The following is a 21,037-nucleotide window of genomic DNA, read 5'->3' as shown; positions in this document are numbered from 1 at the left end:
CTCACATGGCCCTGGATTTTGTCCTTTGAATCAACCACTTCTAATAAAAGCGATTATCAGACACACACACGCTGGCGTGTTGAGTTAGAATGTGTCATCAGATGTTATTTCACCTGAGCCCCTATCTCTCAGCCCTTTGAGAGACGAGCAGTGTTGTACCCTCAAAACACAAGTGAAGGAGCAGACTCTGAGGTCATTCTGGCCACACATCTGCCAAGTGGTGGACCTGGACTTGACCATGTGTGGTGAGTCTAGAGACCAAGGTCTTTGCTCCCTCTGCTCTGCCGACTCCCAAGCAGAGCTGTCACTCTGCCTGCACAGCACAGTGGGTGCCGGTCTCCTGTGCACAGATCTGTGCTCTAAGATCCGCGTGGACCAAGTGAACCTGTCAGTCCTCACCTTGGCCAGCAAGAGGCTGAGTGTCTCGAGCAGAGCCGCCTTCACGTTCCAGCTGAACCGGTCCCCCAGGATGCGAATCAGAGGGCCAGTGATGTTGACCACGGATGGCCGCAGGGCGTCCGCCGAGGTCAGGCGGATCACCAAGCCTAACGCTTTGGCGGCTTCCTCCTTCTGTTCCGGGCTGCCAGTCAGGACCCCCTCCCGCAGCACTGGAAGGATGGACGTTACCCCCTGACAAGAGAACCACACCTGAGAGTCAAATTGCAAAGGTTCTGGGCCCGGGTGTCCCCGACCCGAAGCCAGGAGCTTCTGTCAGCCACCCTCTCTTCAACTCTGTGAGCGACCGAGTCGGGTGGCCAGGGTCGTGGCCTGAGGGTGCTGGCTGGGGAACAGTCTCCTCGACTTGAGAGTGATGAGAGCAGAGTCCCTGCAGCCCTGTCACTCATCTGCTCTGAGGTGGCCTCCACAGCTGAAACTGGAGGTGGTGAACTCTGACCCTGTCCCCGCAGGGCCACCATGGGGAAGAAACACGCTGTCCGTGGAGGTGCGCAACAGCACCTAGAGCACTACATGGAGTAACACGCAGCTGCTCCAGCAGCCCCAGCGCTGGGGACCCAGGGAAGGCAGAGGAGGGCCACAAGCCCACAGGGCCCTGTCCAGGGCCGTGGCTCACCTTCTTCGGGAGGCAGAAGCCTGGCACGTGCTCGCCTCTGCTCTCATTTCCTATGAACCGGATTTCCTTGTGCAGTTCCTCAATGAGGGCCAGCTGGTTGCCCGCATCCAGTTTCTGTGGGACACCGGGGAAAAGCAAAGAGGATGTCAGGGTTCAAGTCAAGCCCTCTCAAGACAGCAGGAGGAAGGAAAGGAAGGGGGTGGGCGGGAGTACAGGTAAGACTGGCCACGCATGGACAGATGCTGAAGCTGGCTGACAGCACCTAGTCTTAGAAACGCCTGGAACTGTCTTCACCAGAGGTGGTCCAGCAGCCCCTCACCTTGGTGATGGCATTCAGGGCGTCCCAGCTCTCCTCCAGAACCACGGGGCTGGAGTCGTTGAAGAGGCGGATCAGGCCTGAGACCAGGCTCCGCAGGTGGCTAGTGTAGTCCGCCTTGGAGCGTGAGCAGTAGATGTTGAGGATGATGGCCGCGGCCTGCCTCATGCCCACCTCAGGGCTGCGGGTGGCTTCCAACAGGTCCTCGATGATGATCCGGTGCCCGGTGTCGTCCTCCACGGACAGGATCACGGCCTGACAGTTGGCCATCTCCTAAAAGCACAGGCGACACCTCAGCTGAGCACACGCCTCCAGGATGGGACAGGACATGGATAGAGTCCGCAGGGGTGACTGTGCCCCTCACCAGCTGCTCGTCTGGAGTCCCCAGCTTCTCCTTCAGGGCCAACATGACCGCCGGGAGGATCACGCCAAGATGACGTGTCAGGGCATCACCCGCCACAGATGAAAGGAAAGCCAGCACCCGGGTGTTGACGGGCGGGGTCGTCAGCTGCAGGACGATGAACATCAGCTTAGTGGGGCCTGCCCATGCCAGCTGCAGTGCTGGGCTCTGGGAGATCCTGTCCCATTGCAGAGTCGCCGGCCTCCCCCAGCATCCAGGTTCAGAGCTGGTCATCACGTAGACCTGGTGACGTGGCTGTGGCTGCTGGGCCAGAGAGGGTTGCCATGTGTGGGGACTTACCTTGGGCACGAGGTAGGGCAGCACCACACGACTCTTGATGGCCATCACCTGCTTCAGACCATCCAAGGCAAACTCGGACACCTCCTCGTCATCCTGCAGAGGGGCATGGGGTGACGTCTGGGAGCCGCTCTTCTCCCCGCCTCCGCAGTCTGGACCTCCCTGGCCCCGACACCCCCCACCTGACCCCCAAGAGAGTCAATGCCATCCTGTGCACCCACTCCCTCTGGAGCCTGCACTGGCTGCCTTGGCAAGAGTCAGCCCTGGCGTGCGGCCTCCACGGAGATGGTGGAACCCCTCCTGACAGGGGTGAGGCGGAGCCACTCACCAGCTGCTTCAGTAAAAACGGGAGGATGTCCTCCAGGGCCTGGTGGCCGATGGTGGAGTGCAGCTGCTCAAACGTCTTGGCCGCCGCCTCTCTGACCTCCTCCAGCGGGTCACACAAAGCCTTCCTCGCCGTGGGCACGAGGGACTCGGAGAAATACAGCACCTGCAACAGCATGAGAGTGCGGAACCTGACGTGGTGGAGGGAGGGGAAGTCAGCGGGGGATGGGGGTGGTGAGGACCTCTGGCCTAGACAGGCTTCCTGGACTCTTGCCGGGTCTAGACTTTTCACTCAGCTGGTTTCTGTGGAAATGCACAAGTATGAGAAAGCAGAGAGGATTTGTGATCTGCCCCTAAGGAGCCTTCCCCCAGTGGTGGTTGTTTTGTTGCTAAGTCATGTCTGACTCTTTAGACTCCCTGGACTGCAATCCGCCAGGCTCTTCTGTCCATGGGATTCTCCAGGCAAGAACACTGGAGTGGGTTGCCACTGCCTTCCCCAGGGATATTCCCGAGAAGGAATGGAACCTGCATCTCTGTGTTGCATTGTAGGCAGATTCTTCACCAACTGAGCCATGGACTTAACAGTTAATAGTCTTGATTTTCTTTGGCAAGTTCCCCAGATACTCTGGTCTCTCATGGGAATGCCAAACTCCTTCCCACTGTGAGGCCCCAAGTGACCTGGCCTCCACTCCCCAGGCTCCTTTGTTCATCCTCTTGGGAAACTCCAAGTCCTTCTTCAAGTCTCAACTCAAATACCTGGTCCCTTATGAAGTCTCTGGGTCTACAGTGGGGCCAACAACTGCTCTGTGCACTCCGTAACCAATTTCACCAAAGCAACGCCCCTCCATGAATCTAAGGACTGAATCTGAATATGGTGGCCATGTCATGGGCAGGGCCTCAGGCTTTGGGGCACTACCTACTTAATTAATCACAGTCCCATTTGATGACAGAATTTACCTTTGTTCTTTGAAAAACACAACTATAAAAACCCCAAATGGCACACATGTACTGACACATGCAGGAGAAGAATCAGATGAGGCTGTTCAGGCTGAGCAACTGGCCACGTGCTTGCATCTCTGACCCGCTATCCACTCATCGCTTTGGCGCTTTCATCCCAATCTAGAGCTCTATGCCTATGCTCAACCTACTCAATTAGAAAAAGTAGGGTCGGTGAAAGACTCCAACCCCCCTTGACTGCTGCCATATGGAAACAATCTCACTGCTGGAGACGACGCGTTTCCACCCACTGGGTGCTCACTCTCATCTACTCCACGCCTTCCTGCTCCCCGCCACCCTCCACCTCTCACACACATGCACCTCCCTTCACGGCTAAGCACACCACACACGTGAACTGAACTGATGCACTGACGCAAAAGGATTAATCTGAAGCCACCTCAGGAGTGCTGAGAGAAAGACCACTTCAATCTCCAAAAGCCACCCCGCCCCTAAATTGCTGAGTTCTTAGCCTGTAAACTGATGGGAAAGCTGAGAGCTGAGAAAGCCCAGGGCGCTGTGGCCCCATCAGCACCTCACTGTCCACAGCACCCTCTGGAGTGAGGCTGGCGTGTCCCTGAGGGTGCAGTGTTGTTAATGGAGCAGCTTCTCCTGGAGCCCTCACCCCCTGGCCCTCTGAGGTGGGTAGGGGGCAGGCCTGCAGGCCCTGAGGACATGCTCACAGCATCCCACCCCCCCAGGCCCTCTGAGAGGGGGTGGGGGGCAGGCCTGCGGGCCCTGAGGACATGCTCACCGCATCCCAACACCCTGGCCCTCTGAGGTGGGTAGGGGGCAGGCCTGCAGGCCCTGAGGACATGCTCACAGCATCCCACCCCCCCAGGCCCTCTGAGAGGGGGTGGGGGGCAGGCCTGCAGGCCCTGAGGACATGCTCACCGCATCCCGGCTGGTGGACTTCATGATCTCGCTCAGCCCGATGCACACGCCCTGCCTCTCGTCACTCTTGGGAGATCTCAGGCCTTCCTCCAGGATGGGGATGATCTCCGGCAGGATTTTCTCCCCTAACTTCCGGACGAGATCTCCCAGCGTCCTGGCTGCAATCTGCCGAGCAGAGCTCAAGTTAGGACAGACTCCCTGCAGACCCCGGGACACCCAGTGGGCCACTCCAGAATGAGGGCCCCAGGACCTCCCAGATGTTATTGGAGCCAGACTTAACTTTCCCCAACCCTCTATCCTGTGAAAAGCCCCCAGGGTACTTGCAAAACACCACAAAATAAAATTCTCTCTGCATCACACATGCCTACTCAGCTTAAAGAGTCAGCACCTTATGGACGAACAAGAAACTCAACACGTGTTGTCCAGTTGAGGGCTGATATCCCTGGATTGAAAACTGTGGCCTGGAAGTCACTTAACCCTCATGATCTTGCCCAGGAAAGGAGAGCTGGGTTTGTAATCACAACTTTCAGGGAAAAAGACCCATCTCCTCTGAGGCCGTGTGCAAACCCTTGTTCAGAGCCAATTATGCATTCTGTTTGCCAGGGACGGGGGTTGGGAGTGGATTGTCAGAAGTGATCATTGGCCCTGGGGGCCCTCCTCCAGCTGCCCTGGCCTTTGCTTAGCCCCTGCTCTGGGCAAATTCCTTGCCCACCTCAAGGCTTGTGCGTGTCCAGTCCTGGTATCTCAACCACTGGTCCTTTGGTCCCAAACAGTCTTTCATCACCTCCTCACCTGCTAATGCTCACTCACCGTCCGTCTTCAAACATCATTTCTTCTGAGAAGCCTTCCCTGAGCCCCTAGTTGGCTGACCTGGTACACGCACTGGCAGTGCCGTGTAGCACTCGCCATAGCTGCATTTCCCACTTGTTTGTGTGACTGTTTGATTAATATCCGTTTCCTCTGCCAGACAGCAGCTCCACAAGGCTGCTTTTCTTCTCTACAAGGTCCTAAGCCTCCACTTAGCACATGGTAGGTGCTTAAGAAATATTTCTTAAATAACTAAGTAAATAAAAGTTCCCCTGCTAGATGGTGGACCCCACTGTTCTCCCATTCTCTGCAGACCCAGCTTTCTAGCCTCTGAAAGGAGGCATCAGGGCTATGTGGTCAGAAGCCAGGCCCGGGACACTTACTGTTCTCTTATCCGCGCATGTGCTGGCCAGGAAACCCAGCAGGAGCCCAAAAAGGGTGGGAAGGATCTCACGCAAGGTGCGGGGGGTGTTAGAGACCACAATCTTCCAGACGTGCAGGGAGGCCTGCCGCACCACCAGCTGGGTGTCCGAGCGGCCCATGTACAGCCCCGCCAACACCCGGTTCCGCCGATCTACCCCCAGGGCGGTGATAATCGCCTGCAGTGGCAGAAGGGAGCCCAGAATGAGAGGTGGTGAAGCCTCCACGGTGTGAGTGCCAGGGAGTCTCCCCACCAGTAGCAGAGGGAGGAAGGTCAACTGGGGCTGTGCACCTTGTTGGACTGCGCGGTTCCAAAGTTGTCATCCTCTGAGGCAGTTTCTGTGGTCATCTTCCCAGTGACTCCTGAGATGTGGAACAGGAGATCGCCAAGGAGCTGAACAGAGCTGAACCTGAGAAGGAGGCCAAGAACAGAGTCGTAAGGGTGCAGAAGGAAGTCTCAGCCAAGCACCAGCCAGAAAAAGAGACTGAAAGGAAACGAACCCCAAACACTGGTGGTGGTTCTCTTAGAACAGGAGAGGTCACAAATTATAGTCATTTCTCGACAGTCTCCCACGTATGTTCCTTCCAAGTTTTGTACTAATGAACGTTACTTTAATAATGGAAAAGAACAAACTATTTTTAAAAGTGGATACAAATATTTCTATAATAAAAGTTATTAAAGAGAGAGAGAACACAGAGGAAAGTATGAACAGGGAATCCAGGAATGCAGATCATCAGGATGTAGGACGTAAGGAGAGGCCTAGGAGAAACTGTTTCTCTTTGAATGAATGAGTATAAAACTAACAGTTGTATTCAAACTGAAAATTCAATTAATACAAACAAATAGAAAGAAAGAGAGGGTAAACAAGCGCCCAGACTGCCAGCACCCAAGCAACCGCTCCGACACTCCGGTGACAGCCTGTACACATCAATCACCCTGTACACAGACACTCCTCCCACACACAGGATGTGCAAAGTGGGCCTGCACAGGACCTGGCCACGGCCCGCACCGCCCCACCCGGCAACAGAAGGCTGAGGAGCGTCCTGTGTCAGCGGACGCCGTCCTCACACCATTCTTCATAATGGCCGGGTCAAAGTTCAAGGTGTGGACACGCTACCCAACTTTTTCGAACCTACCCCCAGGTTTTCAAATGGTAAGCAGTATCGAAACACACATCCTTCTAAATACATCTTTAAGCACTTGACTAAATATGTCCCTGAAATGAAATCCTAGAAGGAGAATCTCAAGATGAGAAAGTATTCACATTTAAAATTTTGATACAAACTGAAGGACTGAAAAGAAAGAACATCTTAGAGGAGAATCAGAATTACAGACACTGCTGTAGGAAACTGGAGAGTTACCAAATGGTGAAAAATGAGGATCTGGAAAAGTTGAGAGCTTTTGGCAACATTCTGCTTTTCATTTCTCAGTGCATGCGTGTGTGTGAGCTAAGTCACTTCAGCTGTATCTGACTCTGCAATCCTACGGACCAAAGCCTACCAGACTCCTCTATCCGTGGGATTTCCCAGGCAAGAATACTGGAGTGGGTTGCCACTTCCTCCTCCAGGGGATCATCCTGACCCAGGGATCGAACTCATGTCACTTACATCTCCTGCATTGGCAAGTGGGTCTTTACCACTAGCGCCACCTGGGAAGCCCTCATTTCTCAGTAAGTTCCCCAAACACAAAGCTATGGTCACTGGGTCTTTCCGCCTGAGTTCTTACCTTATTCTCCAGAGGTCATCAAAGAGGCCTTGCTCCAGCTGGGGCAGCAGCAGGGCAATGGCCGTCTCAGCATACATGGAGATGACCCGCTGGCCTGCACGCAGAGCAGTATCACGCACAAACTCGTTCTCATCAGCAAGAGCCTGTGCACAGAGCGGGTGTCAGCCAGACCTGCTGCCCCCTAGGCATCGAGACCCAAGAAAAAATGGGACTCCCTGCCACCCCAGCTGCATCTGGCAGAGAAGCCGAGCCCCCCAGGAGAGAGCATGTGTCCTGGCCCCACCCTAGGCCCTATCCTCAGTGGGGGCACCGGTGCCTACTTTGAGGATACAGGGGATGATGGGCCCCACATAAGGAGTGAATTTGTCCCCGAAGGTGATGGGCAGGTAGTTGAACATCATGATGTAGCCATCTCGGACGTGGGGGGCAATGTCCACTTTGCTGGCTGTAGCCACAATTTCTGGCATCAGCTTCTCCAACTTCTCCACCCCCAAGCCGGCCATGACCTCAGCCAACCCTGCAGGAAAGGGACAGAGTGAGCCCACAGGACCTCAGGGCCCCCAGACTGCCTCCCAGGTCTGGCCCCTGGGCCCGCCCTGCCTCACCCTGCGCGGCGCCTGAGCGATCCACAGAGCTCTGCTCGTAGGTCAGTGTCTCCATCAGCCACGGCAGCAAGTCCTCAAAGCATGACTCCCCCATGCCCTTGACCATGGCCCCAAGAGCCTTTGCAGACACTGTCCGTACCTGTCAGGGAACCGAGAGAGGGGAAGGTGGGGAGATGTGACCACAGAGGAATGAGGAGAGGTCCCTAGGGTCTCCTGCCCTTCACCAGACAGATGCAAACGCAGCCTCTATGGCTTCTTAGCGATCGGTTGGCTGGGGTCGGGCTAAAGCCATGAGCTCCCGCCCTCTTCCCTCTCAGACTCACCTCAGGCACAGGATCCAGGAGAGAGGCTTTCAGACCAGGCGTCACGCTTGGCAGGTAAGGAGCCAAGTCCTGCAAAGACGGAAGGAGCGACTCAGTGGAGGCCTGAGGCCCACTTTCTCCAGACTGGTTCCTGGGTAGATCTTGACCACCCCACTCTGCTGACTAGGAGCACTCACAGGGATAAAAAACCCCCTCCATCCCCCTGGTTCCCTGAAGGCCCTGAGTGATCACTCGGAAAAACCTTTGAGGGACCCCAGGCCCTCCTCAGGTGGTGGAGAGCCCCCAGCTGCCATTCAGAGCTCTTTCTCCTCCTGGGACTGAGGGCTGCCCAGCCTTGAGCATCCACAAGATTCTCTTAGCACTTTCCTTTCAGAGTTGCACAATCTTTACCTTAAAAGGTTTATGTCTCTTGATACAGCACTCGACTTTCAGAAACAGTTTTAAATATAGAAAGAACCTTATGTTCACTGCAGTATCATTTAAAATAGCAAGAAACCTTGGACACTATGTGACCGACAATAGAATTATGTAAGTTATGGTATATAAACTTGTTGGAATGTTACATAACTATTTAAGACTCGGTTTTATGAATAACTCGTTATAACTTGGACATACGTTTATGTTCAGAAATATCATTTTTAAACGTAATTTTAAAACATAATTGTCTAGGCTTCTGGAGGGCTAAGGGTAAAATGTTTTGGTTTTCCAAATTCCAATTTCCCAAATTTCCTAGGATTTACCTAACTTTCCACTTCATCTCTTGTGCCTGTAGCCTCAGCAAGCAAATCAGAGCTGTGGTACTAAGAGCACAAACATCAGCCTCCGGGAGTGAGTGAACAGAGCAGATCTCTCAAACGAGGCTAATTTCCTGAGAGGCTCACAGAAGCCAGTGCTTATGACAAGGAGACACTGCCAGCAATCAAAGCGGCAGCCGCTTTCCCAACACCCCTGAAAAGTCAAAGGCCAGGCTGGACCTTTCCTCCCCATCAGTTGGTGAAAGGAGCTCACGGGGACAGGCCTCATCTTGGGGTGGAGGTAATCGAGACTTGTGTGGCTGGGCTCTGCAAGATGTGCAGAGGGCTCAGACTTCCACCCTCTACCCCAAACAGTCCACTTCTGCCCTGATACCATCAGGAATCAAATGCCCACAGCTGCCCTGTGTCTACTGTCGGTAGGGACCATGTGTCCTGAGCCAGCATCCATCGGTCTGTCCTGCGTGAGCCCCCCACAGGCCCATACCTTCTGGTCTGTCAGGGAGTACATGTTGCCAATGATCTGGGCGGCCATCTTCCGTGTGTCCGTGGAACGGTCCTGGAAGGCTCTCTGGACGATGGGCATGATGAGGGCCAGGGACGGTGCATCGATGAAGTGGACAAACTTGGTGTCCAGCAAGGTCTGCAAGCACTTCTGGGTCTTCCGGGAGGGGTCTGTCAGGGCGTCCAGCAGTACCGGGGCGATGGCTGCGTGTCCAGACAAGAGAGAGGCAGCTGGGTACAAGTCTGTGGGGCAGCTGCCAGAGCCCCCAGCACTAGATGGGTCAGAAGAAAAGGAGGCCAGGGGCCCTTTCCCGAGAGCCCCACAAGGGGCTGAAGAAGCCAGCCTGTCTGCAAAGAGCAATTCTATTCTTGCTCCCCAGGAGGAAGTGGTGTGGGGGCGGCAGCTGTCACCCCCTTGCCCTGCAGAGCTGTGGCTGGTGGGGTGCCTGCCGGCTAGCTTCAGTGGCCCTGAGCTACAGCCCCAGCTAGGCCTCCAGGGGAGGCCACTTAGCAACGTGGATCTTACTCAGGAAGCAGCATCAACCCAAAGTGGCTTTGTGAAAAAAACCGTTTGGAGACGACAAAGGCCCCCTGAACCAGTGGTGGGAATAAGGTACACAACACTCAGAGCAGCCGCCACAGGTAAAATGAGCTCTCCAAAGTCAGCGTTATCAGCCCAGTAGAAGGAATTTCAAGAGGGGTACCTGGCTCATCTTTCCCACAAGTCCAGGGAATTCACCACTAACAAGATACACGCCAGTCAAGAGTTCTGAGGGAATTTCCTGGCAGTCCAGTGGTCAAAACTCGGCACTGCGGGGGCCTGGGTTCAATCCCTGGTTATGGAACTAAGAACAAGCAAGCCATGCAGAGTGGTGCCCCATTCCCACCCCCAATTTTTTTTTTTTAAATAACCCAATTTAAAAATGGGCAAAGGATTTGAATAGACAGTTTTCCAAAGAAGATATGCAAATGAAAAATAAGCACATGAAAAGACGTTCCACATCATTAGTCATTAGGGAAATGTAAAACAAAACCACAACGAGTGGTTAAGACTCCGTGCTTCCACTGCAGGGGGCATGTGTTCGACCCCTGGCTGAGGAAGTAAGATCCCGCATGCTATGTGGCATGGCCAAAACAAAACCACAGTGATATGCCACTTCATACCCACTAGGATTTCTGTAACCAAAAATACAGACGGTAACAGTGTCAGCAATTGAACACCTTTGTGCGTGTGTATATAGCTACTCAGTGTGTCAGGAATGGTACAGCCGCCAGGTTAACAGTTCCCTAGAAGAGGTGAACAGTTACCACATGACCCAGTTATGCCATCTCTAGGTATCTAACCGAGAAACCTGAAATCATGTCTACAAAAACAAAAATCAAATAAAACCTTGAACACAAATGTTAGTAGCAACATTAAAAACCAAAAAGTGGAAACAACGCAAACACCCATCAATTGATGTATGGACACACAAAATGGCACAGCCACACACGAGATACGTTATTAGGCCATACAAAGGGATGAAACACTGACAGATGCTGCCATGTGGATGAACCCTGAAAACATAATGCTAGACACAGAAGCCAGGCATAAAAGGTCACACAGCGTATGATGCTGTTTCCATAAAGTGTCCAGATATGCAAACTCAGAGACAGAAAATAGACTAGGGGTCATCGGGGGCTAGAGGTAGAAGGGGAAATGAGGAGTGAAACCTAATAATGGGTGTGGGGTTCCTTTCTGGGGCGATGAAAGTGCCCCAGAACTAGACAGTGGTGATACTTACATAATTTTGCGAAGATGCTAAAAACCACTATGTTGTACATTTGTATAAAGTGAATTTTATGCAAATTACACTGCAATTAAAAAAAAAAGAAAAAAGGACCCAGGCTGGATTCCCAAAATGGAAGGCATTCATTTGATAAGAGATAAGACGGTTCTGGGCCTTAGAAATGCCCAGGGCTGTTGGACATTGTAAAGAACGACAACAAAACCCACATCTACCTGTTCCTCCCGTAAAACCCATCATTTTCTGATTAAAATCAAGTCTGGAAATACTTAGGCTGAAACGCACTGAATGGTCACCAATGCCCTAAGCTGAAGCTTAAAATTTGACAAGTATGGTGCTGCAAGTCCACATAGCTGGCTGGGGTTTATTTCTAGAAATCAGTCTTTCCTAGTCACTCAAGAAACAACCATACTAAAGAGTAAGCTCCCTAATCTTCCCTCCATCATAGGTCTCCTGGAATGAGCGTGAATACAAAGTTCCCTGGAACCTAACCCCTGAGGGGTGCTGCTGCTGCGATCCAGAGCCTGTCATTCAGTTCTGTGGATCTCAAGGCTCCCTGAGAATCAAGCTGCCTCCGGGTCAACACCTCAGTTTCCCCACCTCTATGGTCAATGAGTGCTCTAGACCAACAGGAAAACAGACCACTTCTGAACTATTTTCCACTGATTATCGTAGGAAAAGGGCTTCCCTGAGTTTAAAGGTTATCTCAGGGCGACTGTCTGTCCTCAGAGGGCCTGTGCTGAACAAGTGCACGTTCCCTGCAGCGTCGAGGAGCACAGGGAGGAGACGGCCCGCGCGCTCGTGGGAGAGGCCTTACGTACCCAGGATCTCTGGGTTCCTGATGACAGAGCCGATCTGCCTGAGCGCCTGCTGCCCAGCCTTCTGCACTTTGACGTGGGAGTCGGTGAGCACCTCTGTGAGCTTGGGCACGATGTTGGGTAGGCAGGACGACAGCTGCTTGGGAGCACAGTAGGCCATGGCCCCGAGCAACTCCACCGACCCTGCAGACGGCAGACACATGCCTGTGTGAAATCATGAACCACAGGCTGGCAGTTCACCCAGGCTGGCTGCCTGGGCAGAGGAGAAGCGGCCTGCTCCTCCCCAAGCGGGAGGGCACAGGGCTTGGCTCCAGCCAAGTGAGCAAGACGCGCCTGAGGCCGGCTGAGCCGGGGGAGCCCGGGTGAGAGCCTGGGCAGTGGTGGGGACAGAGGCCAGACCCAGCCTAGAACTGGCAGTGTCCCCAGGTCAGTTCACTGAGCTTCTCTGTCCTCAGTCCGCTCACCCACTGAGTAAGACAGTGAGTTTTCAAGACACAGTAGGGCAAAGCCTGAAGGACCACGGGGGAGCGCCCAACGCTGACCCACCCCAAATCAGAGCAGCTTCGTTTTACAAATTAGGATTCCAAATAAGATTATATTTTTAAAAAGAGGACTTAACAGGGGAAAAGATCTTAGAATCAGAGACCTAGCCACAGACCAACTTTAGAGCTCTGGGATTTTCTGATTTAGGTCTGTGGTTCTTGTCAGAGGCCTGTTTCTTGAACGAAAGTGAACAAACTATTATAGAAACAAGCCACCTGATGAGAGCCCTGGCCTCGCCCCTGGGCGGGAGGGTGGGGGGGGCGGGTGGTGTGCACACAGGACAAGAGCAGCATCTCTGCACCCCTGGGAAGGTGCTGTGCAGAACAGGAAGCTGAGACAGCGGCACCAAAGGAGCAGCCTCACCGGCTTTGGTTCTCCAGGATTCCTCCTCCAGGGCAGCCAGCAAGGAGGGGAGCACCAGCTTCACCCCATGAGCACTCAGGTTGCTCATCACAGCCTTGGCACAGTCATCTGCAGCCTCGAGGGACGAGAAAAGACATTCAGGGGCTTTCTCCAGCACACCAGGGTCAAGGCCTAAGGCTGGACCTTGTGCCCCGCTGGTGATCATTGCTCACCAGGAGTCTACTGTGTCAGAGCCCGGGCCCCGGCCCACACAGGCAACTGACAGGAGGGACGCGGTTTCTCACCTCACCAGGCTTCCGTACTGCACTGGGAACCAGGGGAGTCCACACCAGTGACCGGCACTTGAGCGGTGGGCAGAGGGGCTCCCGCGGGGCAGGCCCCCCCACACCCCCGCCCCGCGCAGCCTCAGGACTTACCTCCCGCACATACTGGTTCCCGTCCCCAAAGCAGAGCAGCAGATGGGGTAGCACGTGGACCACATACGGCTCAAAGAGCTTCCCCAGCATGGTGCAGAGCATCTCGAAGGCAAAGAGGGCTCCTGGGGGTGGCAGGGCGAGGTGGGGCAGTGAGGCTGGGATCGGGACATCCTCTGGGGATGGGGCAACCACAGGACAAGCTCCTCGTCCCCTCCTCACCCTCTAGAAATGCTCAGGGCAGCTGGGGGGCTACAGTGGCCGCTCAGGAGGGAGCAGCGCCCTCTGCCTGCCCCAAACAGAAAGGAGGCAAGAATGGGAAGCACCACCAGTGAGAAAAGCACCGTCTCCCTCGGCTGAAGGTGCTTGAGTCAGAAACAAGGACGCCCAGGCCACACCGGCGTGGCCGGGAGGAACAGCTCACAGAAGCACACACCCCGACGCCAGCCTTTGGCAGGGGAGGAAATGCCAGGTTCCCTCCTCAGGCAGCCAGGGCGGGGAGGGGGCAGCGGCCGAGCCTGGAGATACTCACCCTCCCGGCGGCGGAAGTTCTTCTTGTCCTGAATGGCATCGGTCAGCGCGGCCATCATCTCCTGCTGCTTCAGCGACAGGATGCCCAGGCCCTTCACCAGGCCCGCCAGCCCGTACGCAGCCCCTTTGCGCTCGGCGTACTTGTCTGACTCCAGCAGCTGCTGCATCAGCCTCTGGATCATACCCCCCGCGTCTTCCTTTATGGCAGGGACGAGGGGTGGCAAGCAGCTGGCCACGGACTCCTGGACCTGGGGGAGGGGCCTGCCCGTCAGTGCTGAGGCTCAACCACAGCCGGTGCCTGGCGGCTGATGCGGTCCCCCAGGCCAGTCTCTGCCACTGCCTGTCAGCCCACAAGGAGCATCAGAAAGGCCAACAGGGGCCCATGATCACGTCTGAAGTGCGTGCCCACAGGATGCACGCTACGTCTGTGAGCCCCCAAATCATCAGCTGTTATGGGGCTGTTTCTGGTCTGAAGGGAGAACCAAGGCCTGGGCAGGTGGGGTGGAGGCTCAGGACGGAAAGACTTACTCACAAAGAAGGATCCCGAGAGAAGTGGGCTACTGTGTCTTCTTAGAAACAGCCCGCGTCTCTCGATTCTCAAATTTGTTAGAATCACAGGGAAACGGGGCTGGGACTTAGAGGACCAGGCCCAAATGGACTGGTTCCAGAAGATGCTGTCAATCATCCCGACAAAGTTCAGAATGCCCAACCAGGCCCAAGAGGCGGCCTGTGGCTAGGGGCCCTGGGCATGATGCTTTGGAGGCCGGGTGCTCTGACAGCTTATTCGACCACAATTCTGTAAACCTATGGTTTTCAACTGTGACTTTGAGGAGGACACTCTGGATGGCTCAAAATGAAGTGACCAAAACGCAAGTCACAGAAAATACACATAATGTGTTCTTCAAGAAAGAGAAAAAAAAAAATCCTTTGCCCTGTGGCCTGAAAACTGCATTACTGCTGCTGCTGCTGCTGCTAAGTCACTTCAGTCGTGTCTGACTCTGTGCGACCCCATAGACGGAAGCCCACCAGGCTCCCGCGTCCCTGGGATTCTCCAGGCAAGAACACTGGAGTGGGTTGCCATTTCCTTCTCCAATGCATGAAAGTGAAAAGTGAAAGGGAAGTCGCTCAGTCGTGTCCGACTCTTAGCGACCCCATGGACTACAGCCTACCAGGCTCCTCCATCCGTGGGATTTTCCAGGCAAGAGTACTGGAGTGGGGTGCCATTGCCTTCTCCGGAAAACTGCATTAAAAGGCCCCCAAAACATACAACACACACAGAGAGAATGTCATGAAAAGCCTAACACACCAAGGACGAATTTTTCCCCCTAATCTGTGTATATCCAGAACCAAGTTTATACTAAGTGCAAAAAATAACTATTAAAAAATGATTTTAAAAAATGCATATATTTAAGAGATTTAGAACATAGTAACAAACTGACTCTCCACTAGGGCATTTCTAACTGTAAATAAACGAGGTAGTCCCCCTGAAAGAAGGGCAGAGAACACAGCCATCTGGATTTGACATCCGACTTCGTTTGCAGCTCCCAAACTTCATTTGCACTGCCCACCCAAACAGGGACCAGGTAGTCGGGGCACATACCTGCTGGGAGGGGGTGGCGAGGGCAGCAATGAGCTTGGCGACAATCGGCTTCACTTTGGGGTCACTCTTGTCCAAGTGCTTGGCTAGAGAGCCCATGAGGACCACCACGCTCTGCCGCACGGCATCGTAGCTGGCGTCGTTCGGCGCATTCTTCAGGAACTCCTCGAACACCGGCAGCAGTGAGTTGACATTCTCCTGAAAGCCCAGAGCACCCAGAGCCTCACGTCAGCCCCAGGGGCCGTGCCTGGGGACAACGGACTCTGCCCAAGCCTGGCGGAGTGACAGGCATCCTGACCAGTCAGCCAGCCATGCCAGAGGGCTTCCCGGTTTTCTGGCAGGATTGCAGCAGACTTACATCAATTTAATACCTTTTTGGGGTCTTTCTGACCCCAAGGAAATACAAACAGAATCTGCTGGGGGGCCAGCGCCCAGCCAGGACGTCCAGCACCAGGCCTCGCCATGGCACCATGGTGCAGCCTGCCGTCTGCCCCAGCCCAGCCTTCTTCCCCGCTCCTCGGGTGCCTGAGACCTTCTCCCCCATCTCCTCGCCTGGCTGAGATCTCCTACCTTTCCATGTGTGTTGAGTGTCGCAAGAGCTGCATCCAACATGCACTTCCGGACATCTGGGTTTCGGTCGTTGAGGGCGTCGGGGACAAAAAATTGAAAGAGTGGCTTCACCTGAGAGCTGTCCAAACACTGGGAGAGCTTGTTCAGGGCCAAAGCCAAGCCACACCTGGGAAAGAAGGGGGAGCGTGTCAGGGGAGTTAGAGGCCTCCCGGCTAGGGGCCTCTATCCTGGCATGTCACGAGGAGCGCGAGCCTGCCAACAGCACACGCTGCTCCAGGGCGGAGCACAGCACAAAGTCTGCTTCCCTCTGTGTTAGTGCACTGCCTAGCCTTCTCCCACCAGGCAGGAGGAGACGGAGGGGAAGGAGGCAGAGGTGACAACACCAGAAGTGCCCGTATTCTACAAAGCCAAGTATGGTGAATCAGCCACGGCCGTGAGAAGGTACCTGGGGACCTCTAAGAAAACAGTTCCCAGGGGAAAGGAGAAACACGAGCAGAGTAGCCCAGCTGGCCAAGAGGAGCTGGAAATGGACCTCAGGCCTCTGACTCAGAGGGAGGTCTTGTCTTTTCCCATCCCTGCTGACCCATCACCCTCTGCTGCCTCCTCGGGGCATGCAGCCTCCACCCAGCCACACGTCCAGAAGTGCTGAGCGGTACAAGGCTGCAACAGCTGTCGTACCTGGCTTCCCACTGGTCTGGAGGAGATTCGGAGATAACTCGTCCCAGAGCATCCAGCACCGGGGGCGGCCGCTGCAACAGACAGGTTATCGATGCACTGCAGGGCTCTCTCTGGGCCCGCAGGCCAGCCAGTCGCCCAGGTGAGGCGGGATCAGGCACAAGCCACCCTGAGCCACGGGGTGGCTCTGTCTGGATTAGGTTGGAGGCTGATCAGGGTCCAACCCCACCTTGTATGCCCAGACTACAGTGCCCGGACTACTCACATAGAGCTTCTCCTGGTAGATCTCCATGAGCCTGCCCATGACCTCAGCCGCCTGCCGCTGGTAACGCGCCACCGCCTGGGAGAGGGCTTCCGCCCCGGCCTGCCTCACAGCTGCCTCGTGATAGATGACGTCGTCGATGAGCAAGGAGCAGAGGTCTGGCTGCAGATCTAGGCCCATGGTCGACCAGAGCCTACAACAGACCAAAGGCAGCTATTCGGACCAGGACTTGCAGCGCAGGCCCTTCTGCCAAAGCCAAAGTCCCAGCCCTCGATCCCTCTGTAGGCTCAGCGTGCTGGGTCCGATTACTCCATGAGAAGAAAGAGAACAGACCAGGACAGGCCAGCCTTCTGATGGCGCTCACCTCTCGGCCAACTTTCGGATCTCTTCCTCCTTGTCGAACTTAACCACCCAGAGCCTGCGGAGAAGGTTCAGGCCATTCTTCTCATCGGTGTCAGGCGCCGGCAACACCATGTGGAGTTCCAACAGGCCCTGAGAGGGGTGGGATCGCACCACGTGAGGCAGGACCTTTGGGAGAACACTCCGACCTTCCCTCCCCGCCTCCCAAGATGAAGCCACCAGCCACACGTGGGTCTCCACAGAAAATCAATTAAAACAAACTCTTAACTTCTTCAGCTGCACCAGCCACATTCCAAGTGCTCAGGAGCCACGCGATGGCTGGTGGCTGTCCTGCTGGATAACACAGTTAAACAGTCCCATCCTGGCAGACAGCTCCGCTGGACAGCAGTGCTGGTTAGGGAGCGCCATGAGGCAGCTCAACTCATTAGCTGCTCTGTCTCTTCAAAGAGCTTTTCTTTCGTGAGATGATGGCATGCAGTGGTAAAATTTTTTTTAAGTAAACTTTCAAAATTCAACTGTTAACATTCAAGATCGACAAAAATCTCTGAAAAAGGATGTTCCCTTTGTTTTAAGAATATCTGCCGCACTGCCATTGTGTTTTCCATTTTATCAAGGACTAGTGAACACTCTGTCACAGAGCAGTAGCTGGAGGCTGCAGACTGGCATTTGGGAAACACTTTCTCATACTCCTACGGGATCCTTTAGTTTAGGTCCCAAAGCTCCAAGAAAGGGCAAGTATAAGGTAGTGGATTGAAGAAATGAGCCAATCCTGTGAGTCAGATCTACAAAACTACCAAGTTCCACGGTGCGTTTTAGAAGTTAGGTGACGTCTTCAAAGGCAAAGGAAAAAACCAGTGACACAACTGCTTCGTTGTTCCAGTTCCCAGAATGATCCCAAGCCACCCTCTGTGACCTTGCTCTTTGCCTCCAGGACACACTGGTGCACACACGCGGCACATCCCATCAGGGCAGCTCAAACAGCAGCACTGAGGGACGATGTTGGGGGGCGGGGGGCAAGGCAGCCCCGTGAGGGCATGGGCACACACCCGGAGTACAGTGTCCCGCACGTTGGCACAGGGGGACAGCAGGGCGCAGAGCAGCACGTCCACCTCCTCCTGCTCTGCAAAGGCACAGCCATCCTCGCCACTGCTGCTGGCACACAGGGTGGTCAGGGCCTCTGAAGCCAGAACCTGAGGGAGACATCCAGCCACTGGGCTCAGTTCGACAAATCGTTTCCTACTACAGGGCCAGGCAGGGGAGCTGGGGATGGGCTTCCGGGGGGAATCTGAACTAAGAACGCCCATCCCACCCACCCCTACTAGGCCTCAGACCCCAGCGCCAGACCAAGGCCAGTGGCAGGATCCAAGCAAAACCACTCATGAGCTGAGAACAGTCTGGCTGGCTCTCACGAGTACCGCTGTGCCCAAGGTCAGAACTGAGGGCTGGGAGAGGCAATCGGAACCTGAGGGTGGGGCTGTGAACAGTAGAAGCCAGCAGGGGACCAGATTACCTGAAGTCGGGAGAGCCCGTCCCAATCACCCAGGTCAGAAGGCGCAGCATGGCCACGCGAGGCAGCAACTCCGGGCCGTTCTACGGGAGAAAGCACATGAGGCAGGACGAAGCTCCACGGAAGGTCTGTAACCAAGCCCAGAGGCACGTGAGTCCCTCTCACCCACAGGGGAACATTCTGGGTCTTCCTGCTGACCACACTGGAGGGACCCTGTCAAGTCTACAACTCAATCCACAGGAGCCAACCCCAGTCAGCCGTGATCTCCAGGGACTAAAAATAACTATTCCTAACCTTGGCTGAAATTCACAGACTTTTGAAATACAGGTGGCTGATGAATACACAAAGAGACACTGAACTTTACAAATAAGTAAAGAAATGCAAAATAAAACAAGATACCATTCTTCCACCTGTCATTGACAAGCTAAACACTACGTGAGGTTGTATGAGGTTTGGAGAAAAGGAAACGCTTAGCAAGGGTATAGTTCAGAACATGTCACATGACCTAACAATTCCACGCCCAAGAATCTGTCCTATGAGAATGTGCACGTGGTGTGCAAGGCATGTAAATGAACAGGGGACACCCCACAGCTGCATTCAAAACATGGAAACGTTTGGGGCCTTAAAATGTCAATCAGCAAGTAAAAAGCTGACTAAAACATTGTGCGCCCACAGAACAGAGCCTGTAATATGAGATCCACATGATGTGGACCACACAGGTCCTGACACTGGAGGAGGCCCAGAGAAGACAGTCCCGTGGAAGGAGCGGTGCAATCCATTTTTTGCATTACTGCATTTGTGGGTATGAGCTTTATACGTGCTAAAATAAAAAAGCCCACGAGGGTATAGACCAAACTGTTATTAACAGCTACCTCTGAGGAGGGGCATTTCTCTTTTTGCTTCTGTACTGTTGGAATTTTTTTAAAGTACGTAAGCACTACTTTCAAATTTTTAGAACATAATCTACTAAAACTGGGCTTCCTCGGTAGCTCAGCTGGTAAAGAATCCGCCTGCAATGTAGGAGACCCTGTTTCAACTCCTGGTTGGGAAGTTCCCCTGGAGAAGGGATAAGCTACCCCCTCCAGTACTCTTCCCTGGTGCTTCAGCTGGTAAAGGATCCACCTGCAATGTGCGAGACCTGGGTTCAATCTCTGGGTTGGGAAGATCCCCTAGAGAATGAAACAGCTACCCACTCCAGTTTTCTGGCCTGAAGAATTCCATGGACTTTATAGTCCATGGGGTCAAAACGAGTCGGACATGACTGAGAGACTTTCAATCTATTAAAAAAGAAAATTCCTTGGGACTTCCCTGGTGGTCCAGTGGTTAGGACTTCAGGTTCCAATGAAAGGTGTGGGGATTCTAACCCTGGTCATGGAGCTAAGATACCACATGCCTTATGGCCAAAAACCCAAAACATAAAACAGAAGCAATATTGTAACAAATTCAATAAAGACTTTATAGATGGTCCACACCCAAAAAGTCTTTAAAAAAAAAAAAAAAAAGAACCCAAAAATCCTGACTGAATGAGCTCCAGTCTCAAAAGCAAGTGAAAAGGATAGTAACCAGCACTATCTTCTTAAGAACAACATACAATAAGTTAGAGTCCTTCAATTCCTTTGGCTCAGAAACTATCAGATGCAGGAGACCCATAGCTTCTGTGAGGCCTTGGAGGCTCTCTCAACAGAACATTTAGGGTCTCCCCACCAATGGCCGCTGCTGTAGGACCCCCTCCCCAGAACTGTTCATGGGTCAGGAAGTGTCAGAAGCCCCTGCCCTACCCCCCGCAACCCCACTCAAGCCAAGGGGGAGCTGAGCTCCCCAGCCTACCTCGTCCACACGCCCAGGTGGGTTGCTTGGGGAGGCCCGCAGCTGGGCGTGGACTGTGAGGATCTGAAGAATCTGGGCCATTCTTTCCTCCTCCTCCTCACTGTGGTGGGGCATCTCAGTCAGCACCATCTTCAGAAACGGGAAAACCAAGGAGAAGGCTGGCGCGGACAGGGGCGCAGCGTCTGTGAGAGCAAGAAGTAGACCGACTCTGCAGGCGGGCCGGGCCCCGAGTTTGGCCGCCACAGCGTCCATCCTCAGGGCAAGCGGGCAGGGAGACGGCTGGAGGCCCTTTCTGATACCCTGAAGCCAGAGGCATGACAAGAGGGACAAGAGACGGCAGTCCAGTTCTAA

General features: G+C 54.2%; 1 protein-coding gene across 1 annotated transcript in view; it reads right to left on the bottom strand.

Annotated features, from left to right (window-relative positions):
• GCN1 (GCN1 activator of EIF2AK4) overlaps window positions 1-21,037 on the bottom strand; it is a 55,101-nt gene that overhangs the window by 7,151 nt on the left and 26,913 nt on the right. The window contains exons 26-51 of the mRNA XM_070386036.1: window positions 20,687-20,868; window positions 18,863-18,942; window positions 18,399-18,567; window positions 17,357-17,484; window positions 16,996-17,185; window positions 16,734-16,804; window positions 16,056-16,221; window positions 15,489-15,683; window positions 13,890-14,136; window positions 13,361-13,482; window positions 12,945-13,059; window positions 12,042-12,221; window positions 9,417-9,637; window positions 8,178-8,246; window positions 7,855-7,993; window positions 7,570-7,766; window positions 7,250-7,392; window positions 5,816-5,933; window positions 5,487-5,702; window positions 4,297-4,461; window positions 2,414-2,575; window positions 2,089-2,181; window positions 1,753-1,896; window positions 1,392-1,661; window positions 1,073-1,186; window positions 400-630 (exon numbers count right to left, since the gene is read on the bottom strand). Of these exons, the coding sequence (XP_070242137.1) occupies window positions 400-630; window positions 1,073-1,186; window positions 1,392-1,661; window positions 1,753-1,896; window positions 2,089-2,181; window positions 2,414-2,575; window positions 4,297-4,461; window positions 5,487-5,702; window positions 5,816-5,933; window positions 7,250-7,392; window positions 7,570-7,766; window positions 7,855-7,993; window positions 8,178-8,246; window positions 9,417-9,637; window positions 12,042-12,221; window positions 12,945-13,059; window positions 13,361-13,482; window positions 13,890-14,136; window positions 15,489-15,683; window positions 16,056-16,221; window positions 16,734-16,804; window positions 16,996-17,185; window positions 17,357-17,484; window positions 18,399-18,567; window positions 18,863-18,942; window positions 20,687-20,868 (4,127 nt within the window). The remainder of the gene's footprint in view (window positions 1-399; window positions 631-1,072; window positions 1,187-1,391; window positions 1,662-1,752; window positions 1,897-2,088; window positions 2,182-2,413; window positions 2,576-4,296; window positions 4,462-5,486; window positions 5,703-5,815; window positions 5,934-7,249; window positions 7,393-7,569; window positions 7,767-7,854; window positions 7,994-8,177; window positions 8,247-9,416; window positions 9,638-12,041; window positions 12,222-12,944; window positions 13,060-13,360; window positions 13,483-13,889; window positions 14,137-15,488; window positions 15,684-16,055; window positions 16,222-16,733; window positions 16,805-16,995; window positions 17,186-17,356; window positions 17,485-18,398; window positions 18,568-18,862; window positions 18,943-20,686; window positions 20,869-21,037) is intronic.

The sequence above is a fragment of the Bos mutus genome, chromosome 17, assembly GCF_027580195.1.
Source record: "Bos mutus isolate GX-2022 chromosome 17, NWIPB_WYAK_1.1, whole genome shotgun sequence".
Taxonomy (NCBI): Eukaryota; Metazoa; Chordata; class Mammalia; order Artiodactyla; family Bovidae; genus Bos; species Bos mutus.
Note: the sequence above shows the minus strand (reverse complement) of the source record. Positions and strands in the feature narration are given on the sequence as shown.